We start from the raw sequence: 20995 nt of genomic DNA, 5'->3' as shown, positions 1-20995 counted from the left end.
CTGCTGGGGGGCATGTATGTGGAGGGGAGGGCTTAAAGTCTGGTGTAGAATGACTTAAGTTAAAAAAATACATGTAGAAAACATCAACTTCATCCTCATTGCTGAGGTTCTAGGCCATCCTGACAGTGTTCAAGGCCAGGCTGGATGGGGCTCTGAGCAACCTGGTCTGGTGGAAGGTGTCCCTGCCCAGGACAGGGGGTTGGAACTGGGTGATCTTTAATGTCCCTTCCAACCCAAACCTTTCTATGATTTTGTGATCCCCTTTTCCAGCAAGGCCAGCATAACTAAACTTCTTTTATTTGTTGTTGTTTTGTTTTGTTTTCCTGTAAAGGAACTTTGTGTAGTGTTTTCTCATTCCTCTGGGAACCCTGGCTTATCTTTTCAGAGCAGATGATCTGAGCTGTGGGCAGTTGTGAAGTGATGCGGACTTTTGGTGATGCGTTTTGACTTCTCCCTTTTTGTTTCTTTCGTTTAAAATCTCTTTAGTAGAAAATATTATTGTTAAGGGCTGTATTCTAGACCTTTTATTCAAGTTGTTTGGCTCCAGTGTTTATGGATGGTGAGCCTACAATCAGAAGAAACCTGAAGTTACCTTGATAGATGAATTCTGCCATCATGTCTAAATGAACAAAATGTACTATTAGTGGCACAGTCTTTCCGTTATACAGTTCACCTAACCATATGCAGTTGTGTGTTTCATCTTTTTTGTGGTTTTCTGTAACTAAATGCTATTTCAATGTCAATTGAAAGCAAATCCTATGATGCACTATAGATATTTCCTGAAGCAGAAGAACCCGTTGCACAGCCTTGTGTTACCTGCAGAAGGTCCGACTACAAGCCCATTGTCTTGTCCCTCGGCCAACCCACCATGAAGAGGTTGCTCAGTTGCTTTTTGGTTTTCTGTCTGTCTCTGCTGCTGTCTGGGTTCCAGTTTTAGATGAATTATTGTTTCTAATGCTATATGAATAAATAATGGTTTTCACCCACAACCCTAACACAAGCTGTAAGTCATGTGTTAAAAGGATTTCAGACCTTTATGACGAGTAAAAAGTCTTTCTTTTTTACTAGAGAGGAGATAAATGTTTGGGACAAGGTAATTTGATCTGTATTGTTTGGAATGCAGAATGTTCCATTCCCCTCATAGCTGTGTGCCTCTCAGAGGTCCTCTCAAAATTGAGAGGCTCTTCTGATGTTCTGCACCATTTTCCTCTAACAAGCCTGATGTCTTCTTGCTCTTGCAGAAGAAAACGCAGAAATTACCCTGGATGTGTCATTAGCGTATCGTGATGACATGTCTGATGATTGGGAAGAAATAGCCCATGCAATAGAGATCAGGAAGCTGAAATGCACCTTTGGCTCACCAAAAGTAAGGGGTTCTGATGGCGCTGGAGGTGGGAGATGTGGGATGGTGGTGGGAGTTGTTGTCTTCCTTTCCTTCATAGTGCTTTTTAGAACCTTTGAGTTGTTCAATCATAACTTTCAGACATGTCAGCTTTTTCTTGACTCAAAGTCTTTCAAAATCTGATGAACTCTGTATGCAATTGGTTCTGTTCGGTGATAGAAGGGGATGAAGTCGGAGACAGGCTTGAAACCATAAGGAAGAACAAGATGTGAGGTGTCGCAGAGGTGTTGTCTGGAACTCAAATGCTTTGAGATCTGTATAACCCAAACCATCCTAGGGAGCTTGGAACCTTCCATCTCATGCTTTTATGATGGACAAAACCTTGTTCTTCAGGAATGGTGAGGAAAATCCCACCAGGGACACTGCAGCACTCAGAGAACCTAGAGAGGTGGGGCAAGAGCTTCTTAAAATAACTTCTTAGTGCCTCAGGCTATAAAGCTTGGGGGCAGAGCACACAGCTAGCACTTGAGAACAGAGCATCTTCTTTAAATAAAGATGTTTCTTTTTGTGCTGCAGAACAATTCATGTGCTTAAATTAATTTGGTGTCTTTTGACCATGCCATGTTTTTAAGCTCCATGTCCTGTCTTCCCACTTCACATCCCTTTCAGCAATCCACTTACATTTCTGGTAGCACCTATACTCTTCCATACAGCCACGTATGCGTAATAAATACGTAATAGGTGCAGAGGGGAGTATTGCTGGTAAAACGGGGCTTAAGAAACTCCAAACCAAGGCATGTGTGACTGGAGTGCGTATTTTGTTTTGGCTCAAGCTGTTCTTGCTGAGGGAGGAACCTTGGATCCCAGAATAGCCTTTAATCTCAGAAGGCTCCTGTGGCTTGAAGTATATTCAAGAGCTGGAGATGTGAACCTGTTTGAGATCAAATGCTATTGACTCAGTGACTCCAAACAATCAAAAACGTGACCAAAAATGTCCCGTGTTGCTGTTCTGTGCCCTTTCTGCAGACTCTGGAGTCTGAAGGCCGTCACTATGACTGTGACTTCCTTCCCTTCATGGAGATCGGCAGCGTGGCCCACAAATACTACCTCATCAACATCCGCCTGCCCGTGAACGAGAGGAAGGGCATCAACGTGGGCATTGGGGAAATCAAGGATATCCGCCTTGTGGTGAGTGTCCGTCTGTCTGCTGTCTGTCCTTGCCAGCCCCTGGCAGAGCGGCTGTGCCCCACGGTGCTGTGGCTGGCAAGGGCATCTCCCCTGGGGCTGCTGCAGCTTTTTTCTTCATTTCCTCTTAGATCCACAGCACTTGTCCTTCTCTCCGTCGCAGATGGCTCCTGCCTGCAAATTGCCTTTCTGTCTTCTCCAGGGATGCCCTCGTCCACAGCTCCCTTCTGAGGAGCCCTCCCCAGGCCTCACACAGTGTCACCTCTGGAGTGTTGGGCTCTTCCCACAGCTCCGAGACCCCTCCCCGTGTCTTCCCCACCACATCCTAGCTGGGGTGCAAGGTCACAGCATCATTTTGATTGGAAGAGGCCCTCAAGGTCATCAAGTCCAACCCTTAGCCCACCCCTGGCACTACCCCATGTCCCTAAGAGTCTCATCTCTGTCTGTCCAACCCCTCCAGGGATGGTGACTCCACCACCGCCCTGGGCAGCCTGTTCCAATGCCCGACAGCCCTTTGGGGAAGAAATTGTTCCAAGATCCAACCTCAACTTCTCCTGGCGCAACTTGAGGCCATTTCCTCTGGTCCTGGCGCTTGTTCCTGGGGAGCAGAGCCCGACACCCCCGGCTCCAAGCTCCTTTCAGGCAGTTCAGAGATCAGGAGGTCTCCCCTCAGCTCCTGTTCTCCAGGCTGAACCCCCCGGAGTCCTCCACTTGATGAAGCCTCTCGCGATGGGAGCTCAGGAGGAACAGAACAGCAGGGTTTGCGGGGGAGCTGGTCTGTCTTGCAGCTGGCCATGGCCGCACAGATGTTTGGGGGGCTGTCAGCTGTCCCTGCTCCTGCCCTCCCTTGAGGTTTGGTGGCCATGGGTGCTCCCAGCTGGAGAACCTCCCACCACCATCCCTCGGGACAGGAGCAGTGAGCCAGCCGGCTGCGGTGGCTGCAGACGGCGGTGGGAGGGCCTGTGTCTGGAGAAATGCGTTCATCTGGCTGATGTGTTTCCCACCACTGATGACTTCACTTCAGGAGTATCTTGTTACTTGTCTGAGAGCAATTCTGCCAGTTTTTTCCATGCTGTGTCACAGTTCTCCACTCTCGACTGGTCTCCACCTTGCAGGGGAAGCTGTGTGTCTTGGCATTTCTTTGCAGGATATTTGAAGCTGGGGCCTGAGTGCTGAGTAGGCACCTGCTCCCTTTCTTATGTTGGGCCAACAGTGTCTTTCAAAGACTAGTTGCACCTGCAAAAATGATCCAAGGCTGGAACAGCTCTTCTGTGGGACAGGCTGGGAGAGTTGGGGTGTTCAGCCTCAAGAAAAGAAGCTCTGGGGAGACCTTATTGCACCTTTTTGTACTTAAAAGGGGCTGATAAGAAAGATGGGGACAGACTTTTAGTGGGGCCTGTTGTGGTAGGACAAGGGGTGATGGTTTCAAACTAAAGGAGGGAGATTGATGCCAGACATAGCGAAGAAATTGTTGCCCCTGAGGGTGGTGAGAGCCTGTCCCAGGTTGGCCAGAGAGGTGGTGGATGAACCATCCCTGGAGACATCCCAGGCCAGGCTGGACGGGGCTCTGAGCAACCTGAGCTGGTGAAGATGTCCCTGCTCATGGCAGGGGTGGCACTGGGGGAGCTGGGAAGGGCCCTTCAACACAAACTGTTCTATGATTCTATGTGCTTGTATGTAATGCCACATACGTGTCTTTCCTGTAAGAAGCAGCACAGATTAACGATGTTAAACCTGCACAGCAGTTACATTCCACCTTGGTTTTCCATAGGGCATCCATCAAAATGGAGGCTTTACAAAAGTGTGGTTTGCCATGAAGACCTTCCTCACCCCCAGCATTTTGATTATCATGATCTGGTACTGGAGACGGATCACGCTGATGACACGCGCTCCTGTCCTGCTGGAGAAGTGAGTGGGGGCTCATGTGCTGGCCAAGGTGACCCTCAGGCAAGAGGACCTTGACCAATGTGGTCACTGCTCCCTGGCAGAGCTTGTGTTTGGGAAGACAGGAGTGTCTCTTCTCTGTCCCCTTCCTGCTCCCAGGCACACTGGGAGCAGGAGACCCCCATAGCTTCTCTTTTCTATTAAACCCCCAGGGAACAAGCAGCTGCATTTGGCTGTAGCTGCTCAGAGGGTCTCAGGCCCAGAGGGTTTGCTGCCAGGAGGTGACACACCACTGCCACTGCCCAAATGCTGCTGAATTTTCTTCTGTTGTTCTTCATGCACAGCTTTGGCTTCTGGGGCTCTGTGTCCTGGCCTTGCAAAGTGGAAAGAAATGGTGTTTCTGCCTCTCCAGGGTCATCTTTGCTCTGGGAATTTCCATGACATTCATTAACATCCCCGTGGAGTGGTTTTCCATCGGATTTGACTGGACTTGGATGTTGCTCTTTGGAGATATTCGACAAGGCATCTTCTATGCCATGCTTCTGTCATTTTGGATCATCTTCTGTGGAGAGCACATGATGGTGGGTATGACAGAAGAAAAGGTGGTTTCCAGCCCCACCATCAACTTCTTTGTACATACTGAGTGTTGGAAACAATGTTGTGGGGACTTGCTCCGGGTGAGAGGACTTCACTGTAGCTTGCTTTTCCTTTTTCTCCTCCTCCCCATCTCTTGACCCTCCGATTAGGATCAGAACGAGCGGAATCGTCTCTCGGGGTACTGGAAGCAGGTTGGACCCATAGCTGTTGGCTCCTTCTGCCTCTTCATCTTTGACATGTGTGAGAGGTAGGTGCAGTGCTGCTCCCCAGGGCCAGCTGTCCCCGGCCACCTCCCACCATGGGGACCGGCAGGTTAACCCCCATGGCTGGATGCCCCATCTCATGAAGTGAGGAGAAGCTCCTGTCAGTGCCGTGGAGCATCTCACAGCAGCATCTTGTCTCACAGGGTGTAAATAAACATGTCCCACGTTATCTCCTCCTTGCTTGAACAGGGAAGCAGCTCTTCCTAGGCTGCAGAGCAGATGTGGGCTCTCCTAGTGCATTCTCTCCATGCTTACAAGGGACTGATAAGAAAGATGGGGACAGACTTTTAGCAGGGCCTGTTGGGATAGGACAAGGGGTGATGGTTTTAAACTAAGAGAGGGAGGTTCAGGCTGGACATGAGGAAGAAATTGTTGCCCCTGAGGGTGATGAGAGCCTGGCCCAGGGTGCCCAGAGAGGTGGTGGAGGCCCCATCCCTGGAGACATCCCAGGCCAGGCTGGACGGGGCTCTGAGCAACCTGAGCTGGTGAAGATGTCCCTGCTCATGGCAGGGGTGGCACTGGGGGAGCCAGGAAGGTCCCTTCAACCCAAAGTGTTTGTGATTCTCTGAGCCCCTTGGTTTCTATGCAGCTGGGTGTTTTCTTTCTTCTTTGCAGGGGGGTGCAGCTGAAGAACCCCTTCTACAGCATCTGGACCACCGAAGTTGGCACGGAGCTGGCCGTATCCTTCCACACGGCTCCGGGCAGGAGGCGACTTCTCCTGGCAGACACCTGGAGGGTGTGGGGAACCATCCTCCTTTGGGCACATAAGGGCTGTGAGGGGTGCTTAGGTGTTGTGGGAGATGTGCTGGTGTCATTTGGAAGAAGGAGCACTGACAGTTTGGAGCTGGGGACTGTGCTTGGGAAGTCACTGGAGAACTGAACCTCTGTACAAGATGACTGAGATTTGGGGGAAAGCGTGAGGGATTTAGGTCCTGGGTGTCATCACCGTAGCCCCAGAGCCCGTGCTGTCCCATCAGCACCCACTTAACTTTCTCCCTTGGGCCCACTTCAATGGCATCTGCTCCAGGACTCTCCGTTCGCTGCCATCACTTGGGGACACATTGCTGAGGCGTTTCCATGAATTGCTGGTTCAGGTCTCACTGGCAGGTCTTGCTTTCACTGCCATTAGCTTATCTCAGCCCGGTAATCCCAACTAATGCGATTATTTCCCCTTCAGCAGCATCCAGCTCCAGTGCAGGAGCCTCCCTGGAGACTGTGCTGGTTGGCAATGTCTTCCCAAATTCCAGCAGATTTCGGAGGAGCAGGCATTTTGGTGGGTTGTCCCTCCTCAGTGCTGTGCCGAGCTTGCGGGCAGACTGCCGTCCTGAGCTATCGCTGCCCGCTACAAGTTTAATTATAATCTTTAAGACAATATTAAAATATGTGAATTGCCTGGATAATGTTTGCTTTTATTTCTGTTTAGCTCATACTATTTGTTTCTTAACCTACGCTGCCCAGATGGCCTTTATTATCGTCGCAGGAATCTGCCTGTGTCTCTATTTTCTCTTCTTGTGTTTTATGGTCTTCCAAGTGTTCAGAAACATCAGTGGGAAGCAGTCAAGCCTCCCAGCCATGAGCAAGGCTCGCCGCCTTCATTACGAGGTAACGTCCCTCCTCACTGCACAGATTCTGTATTTTTAAAATGCATTTTTGACGTTAAAGTCTATATTGAGACCTTCTCTATCCATATGGTCCTGAATTGGGACATCTGATTTTTATTGGCTTTCTTGTGTTGCTCGGATCGCCTCAAGATTCTTTATTTGACTGTTATGAAGTTTCTTTACTGGGTTTTTAGTCCCTCTGAATTATTTTAAACTGCCAGGAGGGTATATAAGGAACCTCTCCTTTCTGATCAGTAGTTGTGATCTCCCAGCTTACTGAACAGTATTGCAGGATAGAAGAAAATTGACCAAATTACCATTTAAATTACTATGGGGGCGTACGCCCATCACCTCCTTGTGCCTCTGTTTCTCCTTATTAATGATTGTCTCTAATGGAAAGTATTCCTAAGACCACCCTGTTTTTCCATATTGTGAATTCAGATTTATAGGTTGTCTCTTCCTAACCGAGTTGCAGAAGGGAAACTGTCCTGCTAGGATCAAAATGTGATGTGTTCAGCCCATTATCCCCATTTTTAGCCCATGATTTTTTATCTCGTTTCTGTCCTAATTGTCTTTAACTGCTGCAAAACACGAGGAGTTCGCTTCCAGTGTTGTTTCCATGGATGTGTAAATATTTATTGCTAATGTTGTTCTGTTAAGTGATGGTCACTTCTGACTTGAACAAGTGCATTATCACCCATCAGGAATGCACATAAAAACTAGAAAAACACACTTGAGAGAATGTGAACAAAATATTGAGCATCTTTTTTCCATGTTTCACTTTAGCAACAGGCACAGGACTTCAGCTCGTGTTGCAGAGCTGCTGGGGCCGTGCTCTTCACACAAACATCTGGCAAGCGTGAATCTGGTCTGGAAGAGTTAAATTAATAGTCATTTGTTGTCACAGTGTGGCACAGTCATTACGCAGACACTGACATTTCCACCAAAATTCCAGAAACAGGTTAAAAAAAACAACACACACAAAACAAAACAAACTGAAAAGAATTTATAAGTAAAAATGTAAAACTAGTGAAAGCAAGTATGGTATGCAGTCGGATTCCCAGCCAAGGGAGCTTGAGCTATAGTTTGTTTTATAACGTACGTTTTTCTGTGATAGCCAGCGTGATTTTGACGAGCGCTGGGAATTGCTGCGTTTTGCAGACAGAGCGGGGAGGTGAGGATGAAGCCGATACCGGTGCCCGCTCCGTGGACACGCTGGCTTGTCCTGCTTAGCCCCATGAGCCTTACAGATGGTGGGTTTACAACAGCTGTGAGCAATCAGGCTGAAACCCACGGCTGACACTGACCTGCCTCCTCTGCCATGTTATCTGGTGGTAAATCGGTCCCAAAAACAGATGCAATGGAAAGGCAGAGCTGTCCAGACGTGCCCACCCCGCTGCAGCATCCCGGAGAGACGCAGATGTGTGGGGAGCGGAGAATATGTCGCAGACGCGGGGCAGGAGTGGGTGGAGGTTGTTTTGCTTTGGGGTTTCGTGGGTTGGCCCCTTTTTTTCCTTTGCCTTTTTTTTTCTTCTTTAATTTTGTTTTTATACTTGTGTCCTGTATATGCTAAAAAACAAATGGGTTTTGTGGATTCTGTTGGTGTGACCAGTGACATTTCTGTCTAAACAGGGACTGATTTTTAGGTTCAAGTTCCTGATGCTCATCACCCTGGCTTGTGCAGCGATGACCGTCATCTTCTTCATTGTCAGCCAGGTGAGTGATCATAGAATCATACAATAATTTTGATTGGAACAGACCCTCAGAATCATCAAGTCCACCTGTTCTCCCAGCCCTGGCACTGACCCATGTCCCTGAGAACCTCGTCTCTGTGACTGTTCAACCCCTCCAGGGATGGTGACTCCACCACTGCCCTGGGCAGCCTGTTCTAATGCCCGACAGCCCTTTGGGGAAGAAATTGTTCCCAAGATCCAACCTCAACCTCCCCTGGCGCAGCTTGAGGCCATTTGATGAGACTCAGCTCCCTCTGAGAACATCAGCCTCCAGTTCCCTCACCACTGACAGCTTGCTGTTCAGATAAGACGTGCCCATTATAAACAGATTATCTAATAAGTTGCTTTTCAAGAAGTTGTTTTCATTTATTTGAAGCACTGCCATCAAATTGTTCAGGCTGAAGCCTCAACAAAGGCCTTTGGCTCAGGGTGAGGTTTGGGGCTCTGCTGTTTGAAATATCAGCCAACACACTTTAGTCATTTCTGAGAACTCAGCAAGAGGAAAATGTTCTGTTCACGTTGAAAAAATCCGGTGGCTTTATCCACCCACAGAGAAATAACAGAATTCAATCCTCCCTAGGCTGACTTTGCAATGCTACTCTTTCCAACAGCCTCTTTACCTATTTATTGTGAGCCCCAATGCAATCTCTGTATAAATGAGCTCATATCACTACTTAAATGTGTGATTTCTGGTTGTTCCTAAGCAGAGGCAGCTAATAGCTTTGGGAGAGCCCTGGGTGCAGCCTCGCAAGTCCAATCTTACTGAATTTTGGGTGCAGGAGCAGTTTGTCCCTCACTGCACCACTTATGCTTTGGGATACATGCTGAGTCCCAATGCAAAATACAGCAGCAGATGACTTTGCTCTTAAAAATCTGTTAGACTGAAGCGCTGATTTGAGGAATGTCACTTGGCAATTCATTTCATCACTGGCCATTAAATGACCATCACTGTGTATGGGCATAAAGCAAATTATCTTGTTCAGCTATTCCTTATAAGCTAGTTTAGCTTTTGTCTTTCCCCTTTATGTTTTTTTCTTTACCGAACACCCGGCATTTCAGTGCGATCTGTCTGCTATCTTCAAGTAATATTAATATTGATGATATTTTTGTAAATCTTGACAAATATCTGCATGTCTAAGGCTGATGCTGTCAGCCTTGGCCCTCTTGTAAGGCAGAAGCAGCAAGCAGGTATTCAGCACATCAGCTCCTCGCATTATTCATGCTGGTTTTCCTTCCGTAAAAGCTCTATTTATAGAAGTCTGATGTTTTCAGATGTAACTAGTTGTCTCCTAGGTACTGCCCTTGATGTGGCAGTCTTTGCTGAACACATCAGTTACGGCAGCGACACATCGCACAAGATGAGAGATTTTGTCATGTTTAAGAATGATAAATCAAAGTTAAAGAAATCCTGGTGCAATCATTTTGTAAGGACCATTTTTTCCTGGAGATCGAGACTAAAGAGGAGAATCCTCGCCTTTCTTCACGGCATCACTGAATCTGTTGTTCTCCATTTACTCCATCCTGTTGAATTGACGCTGTTCTTATTGATTTACTCTAAGTTAGTGCTTTGGGGATCACTCCTGTATTTTTACAGAATTTGGTCTTGCTGACTGGCCCGTGCGTGTCTGCTTTCTCCTTGGCAGGTGACCGAGGGTCACTGGAAGTGGGGGGACATCACGATCCAGGTGAACAGCGCCTTCTTCACCGGCATCTACGGCATGTGGAACCTCTACGTCTTTGCCCTGATGTTCCTGTATGCACCATCGCACAAGAATTATGGGGAAGACCAGTCGAATGGTAAATGCCTCTAAATGAGCTGGAGGCTGTTGTGGGAAGAAAGTGGTACAAAGTGGGTGATACCTTTTGTGCCTTTTTTTTTTCCTCCCAAATTGTATGTTAATAGAATGGAATCATAGAATCACAGGGCGGTTTGGGTTGGAAGGACCTTCCCAGCTCCCCCAGTGCCACCCCTGCCATGAGCAGGGACATCTTCACCAGCTCAGGTTGCTCAGAACCTTGAAATGCTATGCAAAGGATGGTTTGTTTTTCTTAGCAGACATTTTAAATTAATGACTAGGTTAAGACAGCTTTGACTATTTAGCCAAGGCTGTTTTAAACCTTCCAGGTGTTTCTTGTACTTTTTAGCATTGCCCAGCTGTAAGTGTGTAGTTTGAACGGAGGAACAAGGAAAGGAAAACATAGAAATCTGGGCAAGTGGAGAATGGCAGAGCTGTTGGATTCCATAGCCTTCAGTAGCACAGAAATCATCCTTTGCCAATATGTTTGGATTTAGATAACATTTCTATGAATGCTTTACTTTAAAGTTATGTGATCCATGGTTTGGGTAGCTCCTGAAAGCCTGGAGGGAATAAAACTGATCTTTTGCTTTCTGATTGTCAAATATTCTATTGTGAGCCTGAGCTGATGATGTCACTTTTGTTTCTCAGGTGACCTGGGAGTCAACAGTGGGGAAGAGCTGCAGCTGACCACCACCATCACCCACGTGGATGGCCCCACTGAGGTCTACAAGCTGGCTCGCAAGGAGGCTCAGGAGTGACGTGGAGGAGGCTCAGCCGGGACCCAGCGCAGGGTGACAGCAGGGGACAGCACGAGGCTGCCCAGGAGGAGACCTTGCCGACTGCACTTGCTCCTCCAGCACCCCGAGTATTGTCATGGAGCGGTGATGCCGAGCAGAACGTTTGTAAACTCTTTACTATGGTGTAGTTATTCCTGGGGGGGAGGGATATGTATATTGTGTTACACTCAAGCACGTAAAAACCTGCTAGAAAAAAGCATTAAGGTTGCAAAGTCGCCCATTGGGAGGTCAGGAGGGGCCAGAGCTGGTGTGGGGAGGGTTCTTTGGCTGCCGTGTGCCTGTGCATGAAGGTGGTGCAGGAAGCTCAGTCCATGAGCACATATTCAGTACTTCTTGGTTTTTCGTGTGCAACTTTAAGCAAGGTGTTAATTAAGATGGGAACGCCTCATTGTAAAATCATTTAATTCCATCTATAATTGTATTGAACCGTGTTTGAGGTCTTTAATACAGCCCTGCAGCAAACCTCTGTTGCTTGAATGAAGCACAGCTGGGGAAGGGAGTAGACAGTTTGTAATATATAAGATTTTAGTAAAAGCAGCAGTGTGCTTAGTCAGTGTGTTTTACAGCTGTATGTTAAATGTAGGGGAATAAAAATCTGGGTGCCGCGTTGCGGGGGAAAGGGATGCTCGTGTCCCGAGGTCCCGGCGGTGCCCCAGCCAGATCCTGCCTATTCTCAGCCCCTTTGGCTCTCTCTCCCTGTTGTCTTACTCCGTCTGACCCTTTTGTTACGGCTCATTCATTTTCACACTGCCCACATGCTGTGGGGAGAGCAGAAAGGCCGCGGGAGGGACAGCATGTTCTCAGTGACCAGGCAGTCCCACTCCTCCTTGCATTGCCAGGATGGGGAACGCTTGGCAGAGCTGGATCCTTCCAGGGATTATCAGGTTTGAGAACATCTGCTTGTCCTGGCACTAATGTGCTTTTCGAAGCAAAAGCAGACAATGAGGTTGCTCGCCCCTACACTGTGAGATTGTTGGCAGCATGAGGGGAATGAGAACTGACATGGGATAGAGGCATAAACTGGACCATGCTGGGAACCAGTTAAGAGAAGTGTTGATGAACCATGGTCAGAAGGGTCTTTGCTGCCCAAGGGAAGCCTGGAGGATCCAGAGAGCCTCATCATCTGGCACTCCTAAATGTCTGTGTTAACTGCCCGTAACACATAACCTCCTGGTTTAGTACCTAAAAGATAAGAATGTGCTACTGGTGTCTGTTGAGGAAGGGTGAGAGATCACAGAATCACAGAATGTGATTGGAAAGGACCTTGAAAGATCATCTAGATGAGGGAAGAGGGGCAGCTTCCCAAGCCTCTGACATGCATCACAGGTACTGGTAAAACACCATCCTGGGAAAGAGAACACGATGTCCTTGGATTCTTAAAACTTGACATCAGTTGTTAGAGTACTAAGGCTGCAAAATTGAAGTATAATTGGGAAATATCAGAAGTGAGGTCACCTGTGAAACCTTAGTCCATCTCTAGCCAAGGTATGGATTGTGACAGTCATTAAAGCCCATTGCCTGCTTGCTTTGCCATCACATTCTGGTTTGCCTGTGAGCTGGGGCTCCGGTTTGCATCGGTAGGTGCTGGTCTGTCGCGATTCCCCTCCCAGCAAACAGCTTATCCCCGGTGCTGCCCTGTGCACCCTGCACATCCACCCCGCTCCGTGCACGGGTTGCGGCTCCATTCAGCTCCAGCCACCCCAGCACCACTGCAGGCATGTTCATAGCAAAATCCAGCACCAACTTGCTTTGCCTCTCGCTTTTCCTTCCCCGTAGGTAATCATGAATTCTTTTCGTTGCTGGGAACCCCAATTTGTGCTCCATCAAATGGGTCTCTGATTGGAGTGCTCTGTTTTTAATTGGAGCTACTATCAAAAGAAGATAATACTGTTCATTGTTCTATTCAGCCCCACTGGGATGCGGTTTCGGAGCTGAGGAACACTGAACGCATCGCTCCCGGTGATGTCCCTCATGTGCTGCTGTGTCTGAGCGTGCAAAGTCCCTTGTGGCACAGAAAAAGCGCTGAGCACCACTCAAGGAGTCGGCTTTGGGTGATTTTTTGGATACTTGAACTGGGAGACTAATCATTTTTTATAAGTTTAGTTTGTTTTGTTTTTGTAAAATGGGATGATAATGCCCCTGTACTGAAATGAAATGTAGTTTAAAAGAAAAAAAAGGCAAAATGAAAAAAAGGAATGTGCATACTTACTGTATGTGGAATAAGTGCTGGGACTGTACCTACAACATGTAAGCAGTTAACATAAGGAAAACAAATACTAGTAGGTAAAGCAGTGTTCCTACTTGTGGTAGTTGTTCCCTTACAAAGTTAATTAAATTAATGCACATCATCATAATGCCAGCATGTTCCTGGCTGAGTGCTCGACTTTGCAACTTTAATGTGCTTTTTACATTGGGTTCTTATGTGATATTTATGTTGTTCCGATAGATGTGTCCGTGGTTTCTTTTACAGCTTAGTATAGCGTTGCATTTTGTAAAGGCTCCTTACAAATGGGGAACTGCAGCTTTAAAACCAAATTTTGTGTCAAAACTAACCATTTGTTTACGGGACGCGTGTATGTGTGCGTGCGCGCGTGTGTGGTTTTTTATTTCTTAATTCCTAAGCCCTACTTATATGTCTGAGAAATAGTTCCTGGGTCTTATTAAGCTATATCCTTTTTTTGTTTAGGTTGAGTTCAGTTTTTACAGAATGCTTTAAGCAACCTGGAAAACGTGTAGTTTTGTTAATTTAAATAAAATATACAATATTGTGGATTTGTGGTCGGCCTGCTTCACTGACCGAGGAATCGTAGCTCTTGTGCTGTGATCTCGTTTGCTTTTATTTGGTCTCTTACTCTGGGCGGTTGCAAGTTGCACAACTTGTTGCTGGGGAAAATGATTGAAAATTTGATGACAATAGATTAATTTTGATACCGACAGCTTGAAGTTCCCATTGCAATTGGGGCTGCCTCAATACAATGGCACATGAGATATGGGGGAAACTGGGCTGCTGAGTTTTAGGCAGAGCCCATTGCTCCATTTCTACTGCAGCTTTTCTGCCCCAGCGAGGAATGGGGGCTGCTTGAAGATGAACTAGAAGCAGTACAGCACTTTCTGGATCTATCAAATTTCAAAAGAGCAAATTCATGAATTTTAAATAACTGTAAAACCACTGCCACCCTCCCACATGGTTTCTCCTCCCTGGTTACTTGTTCTGGCTTTTTGCTGGCTGGGGAGAGCTCTGCCCTGGCAGGGCTTGGCTGCCCTCTGCTGCCACAGAACATGGCTTTCAGACAAGAAAACACAAAATAAATCCCTCACCTCTAAAAATGTGTGAAATTTGCTTATGTGCAGCGGTTCCTATTAGCTCCAAGGAGCTGCTCAGGATCAGAGCTGTCCCAGGAGCTTTGTGAGTCTGTGCCACCGCGGGGGACATGGTGAGGACTGGAGAGGAATGGGACAAACCTGAGAGTTTCTTTACAAGGCTGTTTGGTGCTGCTGTGAGCTGCTGACTTCAGCAGAAGGGAAATGGGTTATAATAGACTTCTGTGGGTGAGCTGGGGACCACAGTTTTTGAGGTCAGCAAAGGGTCTTTGGTTGGAAAAGTGTTTCTCATAGGACCACTTTCTGCATTTTCTTAGAGGTCTGGGCCCAGAGTCTTTTTTTTTTTTTTTTTCCTCTAAAGCTGGTTTGTGACTGAAGAGCAAAGCAAGGAGCTGCCACGAGGAGGCTGTGCTGTGATTCTGCAGTGATGTTCGGGGAGGTACTGGGGGTACCCATCCCTCTAGCAGGGTATGTTAGCTCTGGGACAGGCTCAGGGAAGGGTGACAGAAATGATGGCAGGTCAGGCAGCTGTGTTTCACTGCATGCATGACAAGAGGTGATGATTTTAAACTAAAGGAGGGAGATTTGGGCAGGACATGAGGAAGAAATTGTCACCCCTGAGTGTGGTGAGAGCCTGTCCCAGGTTGGCCAGAGAGGTGGTGGATGAACCATCCCTGGAGACATCCCAGGCCAGGCTGGACGGGGCTCTGAGCAACCTGAGCTGGTGAAGATGTTCCTGCTCATGGCAGGGGTGGCACTGGGGGAGCTGGGACGGTCCCTTCAATCCAAACCGTTCCATGATTCTGTCCCTGCTGGCCACGGGCTCTGGCAGCAAGGCTTGTGGGATGGATCTGGCTCATGTTTCCCAGCTTAAAAATGGAAGAAGCAACTTGTGACAGGGTTTGGTCTCCCAGCAGTGATCTGAGACTGTCTCCAGTCTCCAATGGTGCTGATGAACATGGGTGAGATGGAAGTGCTGGTGTTTTCTTCTTGTCCTTTTCAATCCACTCCCAGCAGTCCCCAGATAATTATTTTGTGAGACACTGAAATATGTTCCCACCACAAATTCTGTAGCTTAAGGCTATTGTGTGGGATTTCATTATGATGAAAATAAAGCATTGGCTCTATTGCTGGGGAAAGAATTGCAGGAGGCTGAACCGTAGGAGATGAAATGTACAGAGCTGGGGACTGCGATTCACGTCTGCTCCAGTTCTTGTTATAAATGACTGTCATGCCTGCTCTGAAAGACGAGACACAGTCAGTGTATTTTTATTGGGGTAAAATAAGGAATAACAGTGACAGGATTTATTTTTGGAAGGTTTTTGCCCTGTGCCTGGCACATGGCCTTGTCACAGGTCTGCTTTCCCACTTAGCACCTGACATTACACCGTACAAAAGCCAATAGCTCTTTCAGTTTTTCCCTTGTCAGAGAGTATTATAGGAAATCAATACGAATTTCAGGCTTTAGATCCAGAGTTTTAAATAAAATACGAGACCTTATCATGGCTGTAGCTGTTGGCACTTTCTGCCTTTCCATCTCTGACAAGGGTAAGAGGAAAGTCCTCTGCTCACCCCAGCCCAGCTGCAATGGTATCTACTCTGGGACCCTCCATTCGCTGCCATCACTCGGGGACATGTCGCTGAGGCGTGCCCATTAATTGCTGGTTCAGGTCTCACTGGCAGGTCTTGCTTTCACCACGGTTAATTTGGATTACCGGGCTTCACATGACTAATTAACAACAAGATAAAATCTCCTGGATAGCATCAGCTCTTCACATAGTTGCAATCGAGCAGCTGTGAATACAGCATTAATAGTTATCCTATGTAAGAGAAGTACAGTCTATTAGAACTTATTTCTGTCCCTTTGTATTAAGCATGAAGCAATGTTGCTTAATGTACTGTTAAAGAGATGTGTTTTATTCTCCTGTTTTAATTTTCTTCATTATTTTTAGTAGCAGTATGTCATTATTATTTCAGACAGGAGCTTTCCAAGTAGCTCAGAGCAACTGGGAGCCTTCCTGGCTTTAGAGGAGGTTTTTTTCTTTAAGATCTCAGTTATCGGTCCACTTATTTTCGGTGTTTCTGAGTACCTTGCAAAAGTTGAGTGTTCTGCTTATACGCTGTGCAGCTGAGCTGAGAATGGGCAGCTGACTTGGAGATAACTCACTTCTGTGTCTGAAACAGCTGGCCCGGTAGCTGAGCATCTGCTTTCATTTTCCCCTGGTAAATAACACAGTGAATGATGACAGGACTTGACAGGGCTTCATGTTAAGATTGAAGCTCCTTGAGAAAATCCTCTGGGCTTTTTGTGTTGGACAAAAAAATCCAGAGCTGTATGAAACAGGTCCAAAGATCCTTTTTTTTTTTCCAGCCTGGGATCAGAGGCAGGCGTTACGACGCTGCTCAGTAAGGATAGAAGCGGATTCGAAATAGATGGGGGAATACCATGGAGTCAGTGAGGCAGCATCAGAGAAATAAGAAACAATAACCTGAAAAAACAGAAATGGTTTTGGAGGAATAAGCTTGGGGGAGGACTGAGAAATGTTCTGTCCACAGGTGCTCACTAATGCTTTAGGTGCTGCTGTACCTGCCACAGGGAGATTTGGCTACAGACAGAAATTGCTTAAGCACTTAACTAAGTTAGAAACACAAGTGGGAACGATATCGCTGCAGCAGATGGAGGTTTGGGCACAGATGCTGTGATGCTGGGGGTGGGACAGCCAGGGGGTTTCTATCCAAGTGTCCTTGTGCAGTGGGAAAGACCCGGGGCTGCCAGAAGTCAGGATGTGACCAGGTTGTATATAATCCAGGTACGACCCCAAGCATAAATGGTTCATGAAATGCATTAATTTTTAGTAGGTTAAAATGAGCAGAGATGCGACAGCAGGAAGATGAGGAAGCACAACGAAGGCAAAAAGGCCAGGAGAAGCAGGCAGAAAAACTTCTCAACACCATCAGAACCCTTCCAGTTTGTTTTTTCTTCAAAGCAAGGAGAGACTATCTGGAAAGGGAAGCATTGTCTTCAGCCGTCAGAAATTCACCTGCTAATACATGAGGGTCAGTATCAGAACCCGACGCAAGGACATGCCTGTGCTGATGGATTCTGGACTCATCAGATGCCACCATGATGGTGACATGGGACCTGCTGTGGGTGGCTAATTAGCAGCAATACCAATGTATCTCTGTCTTATCTGCAGATTCTCAGTTATTCTTTAGTTTCCTGGCAGCACTGAGCTCTGGGGGGATCGCAGCTGCCACTGTGGTGATGGAGAAGGTGTGATGGAACAAACCACCTCCTCAAGCAAAGCCACATCTGCTCTGCTCGAGTCGCTGCTCAGCACAAAGATGGGCTCTTGTCCAGTAAGGCGGGCACTGGTGTGGGCAAAAGCTTTCTCCAGCATCAGGAAGAACGAAAGCTATTCAGAAGCCTTGAGAAAAAGGCATACTGACACCAGCATGTTCTGCAGGAGAAGAGAGGTGGTGGATGCCCCGTCCCTGGAGACACCCCAAGCCAGGCTGGACGGGGCTCTGAGCAACCCAGCAAGTCAGGTGTGTTGGACACTTGCAGAAACCAGGTTTTGGGATAGGGGAAAACTAGCTTTAGCAATTAAAATCATGGGTTTGTGAACACTTTCTCCTCTTTGGATATACTTTCTCTGTTCAAGATTTGTCTGAAAGCACATTGCTCTCCAGCTCCTGCGCAAGTGCAAGCTGGAGATTTATAGAGCTTTTAACTTTTAATGCAATTGCATTCCCAGTATATAGGCTATGTGTGTCTTTCCTCTTTCAGTTACTGCATTAATTTAATTACTCTCTTATTCATCAGGAGGATTCAAATCCAGGCTACCTTAACCTCCTTCACTTGGCTTTTATGGCTGCTCCCAGCTGTTCTGGATCCATTCATGTCACTGTGGCAAAGCAATGTCCCACCAGGGAGTGATCCTTCACTTCCCTGGCTCCAAGATCTCCAGGAAGGGCTGTGACAAATGTCCCCAAAAGAGATTTAACTCTTCAGTTCACAGACTTGAGCTTGCCAGACCGCAAGCAGCAGCGTCGCCCTTCTGTGACTAGGATGTAATTATGGCTTTGGAAACCACGGGTTATTAAGCACCATGTGTTGGGACAAGCAATTATTTCTTAGAGAGTTTAGACTGTGAAAGAGAGAGTCACCACCTGTCTGCATGGGGAGCGCAGGAGGAGCAGGGGCCAGGGCGGACAAGCTTGCTGTCTGAGATGTGCCACCAAAGGGACATGCAGAAGTGTGTGGTTGGGGTGGGCAGAAGGTCTGCAGGAGATGACGAGGACAACCATGTTCCTGTAGACTTTCAGAAGTATTTTATTTGCCCCTTCCAAAGCTGTTATTCCCTAAATCAGGCCCTGTGGCCCACAGAATCAGGGGAAACATCTACATGACCGTCCTTAACTATGTTTTCAGTTACAACTTCTGTAAAGGGGGAAAGAGCTCTGGACCATTCCCTCCTGAGGTTGGTGGCACAGGGAGGTCCTCAAGCAGGTGTACTTGGTCCTTCAGCTGCAGTTTGTCCTGCTGTGGTTTAATAATAAGAAAAGCGTGAAGCTTTGCAAAAGGGTTCCTGCCATGAGCAGGGACATCTTCACCAGCTCAGGTTGCTCAGAGCCCCGTCCAGCCTGGCCTGGGATGTCTCCAGGGATGGGGCATCCACCAACGCTCTGGCCAACCTGGGACAGGCTCTCACCACCCCCAGTGTGAAAAGTGGAAGCTCTGGTCCAAGATGGAGTTCACCCTCAGGAAAAAACCCACAGCATTCTAGAGGAAAAATTAGGGGAATTCTCATCCAGGCAATGCATCATCCTGGTCACAGTGAGATACAGGATGGTTTGAATGGTCACGGTGGGAGATGTTGCTGTTGGAACAAGCTAAGACGGGCTGTCCCCAGAGAACCAGGGCTCAACAAATGGCGCTTGTCAACCTCACAAATGTTGAACCTCAAGCCCTCCCAGCCTCTGGGGCTAGGAGCTGGCGAGGAGAGCTGACCCCTGCCAGTGTGCCTGGCACAGGGAGACATGCACTGTGGGGCTCCTGGGGCGGTTTGTCATCATCAGCTGGTAATTAAGATGTCTACATTAAACAGCTAATTAACGAGCCAGGCTCAGTCTCTGAGGTGGAGGTCAGTGTAGCCCCTCTCTGGGTGCGTGGGGCCGGTGGGAGGCTCTGGAGAAGCAGGTCTGGGGTCTGACTGGGACTGGCAGCCCTGAGTCCAGGCGTTTTCGCTCCCCAGCTCTCTTCCTTAATGGCCGGCGGCCATTTTGGGGCGGGAGGGGCTGCGCCTCGGCGGGGCCGTGAGCGGCAGCCGGGCGCCCTCTCCTGCCCGCCGTGGCGGCGGCTGGGGCGGAGCGGGATGAGGAGAAGCCGCGGCAGGAGGGGAGCGGCCTCCGTGGGTGCTCTCGGCCCCGGGCCGTTCTGGAGGGGTGGCAGCGGGGACATGTCCGCGTTCTGTCAGGCTCCGGCTCTGCCTTCGGAGCGGGTGTGCGGAGAGATGGCGTTCGGGGACATTCCTCATAAACGAGAAGTGCGACTTGTGATAGTGACATGTAACTCTTTGTTTGCCAAATCAGAGGACCTTTAAGGGCCCAAAGATCCCGTGTCATCCCTGCCGGTTTTAAGGGCAGTAAGGGTGGAAAGCTGACCCGTGTTTTAAGTTTTGAAATTAAATAATCCCTGAATGTGAGCCGGGGAGCGAGCCAGGGCTGTCAGCGCCGGGGGACTGGAGGAGGTGCTGGCCCTGATGGAGTCATTAGCACGGAGTTAGCGGGATGGAGCATCAAAACTGGGCTTTATCGCCAGATTCAGGTTGCTGACTGCTTATTTATTTACGAGGATTCTTTTTTATTTATTTTTTTTTAGGAGGAGGAGGAGGTTGAGGTTTATAGTGCTGTCAAGGCAGGAGGAGCAGGGGCTGGGAGGGGCAGCCCGGCGGGAGCCCGTGGATGGATGGATGGATGGATGGATGGATGGATGGATGGATGGACGGAGAGCGGCCCCGGGAGCGCCCGAGGTGCGGAGCGGGGCGCTGCGGGGCCGGAGGAGGAGCGGAGGGCGGCGGGCACGGTTTCCCCGCCGCCGAGAGGCGGTTTGAGCCCCGTCTCGCCGGCCGGGGGAGCGGATGAGCGGATGAGCGGACGGCTACAGGTGGAGGCGTTTGCTCCTCTCCTAACGTTCAGTTGTGCGTGGGAAGCGTGTCTTAAAGGAATTGTGGTTTATTTCTCTTTAACGCAAGAAAAAAAGGATGGGAGGGGGAGTGGCTTATTTAAATGCTTATTTCAATAACGTGCCCTGAAATTACCGAGGTAGTGTAACGATTTCTTTGTCTTTCTCCCTGCTTCTCTCTTTCCCTTTTGCCCCCCTCCCTCCCCCTTCTCCACAGGCCACCTCTGCATAAACTTGAAGAACTCGGGCTCTTTCGGTGAAAATCTTCACTAGCAGCACAGCAAAC

General features: G+C 48.2%; 1 protein-coding gene across 2 annotated transcripts in view; it reads left to right on the top strand.

Moving 5' to 3' along the window:
- The window catches only part of WLS (Wnt ligand secretion mediator), a gene marked incomplete at both ends in the record, with an annotated part of 32061 nt that extends 20899 nt beyond the window's left edge, over positions 1–11162 (top strand). For both annotated transcript variants that reach the window (XM_080349127.1, XM_080349126.1), the window contains 10 exons: positions 1242–1366; positions 2369–2530; positions 4299–4435; positions 4824–4992; positions 5158–5255; positions 5887–5950; positions 6730–6873; positions 8505–8588; positions 10249–10402; positions 11053–11162. In XM_080349127.1, the coding sequence (XP_080205253.1) occupies positions 1242–1366; positions 2369–2530; positions 4299–4435; positions 4824–4992; positions 5158–5255; positions 5887–5950; positions 6730–6873; positions 8505–8588; positions 10249–10402; positions 11053–11162 (1247 nt within the window). The remainder of the gene's footprint in view (positions 1–1241; positions 1367–2368; positions 2531–4298; positions 4436–4823; positions 4993–5157; positions 5256–5886; positions 5951–6729; positions 6874–8504; positions 8589–10248; positions 10403–11052) is intronic.
- Positions 11163–20995: the final 9833 nt, after the last annotated feature.

Source organism: Nesoenas mayeri (assembly GCF_963082525.1).
Source record: "Nesoenas mayeri genome assembly, chromosome: 8".
NCBI lineage: Eukaryota > Metazoa > Chordata > Aves > Columbiformes > Columbidae > Nesoenas > Nesoenas mayeri.
Note: the sequence above shows the minus strand (reverse complement) of the source record. Positions and strands in the feature narration are given on the sequence as shown.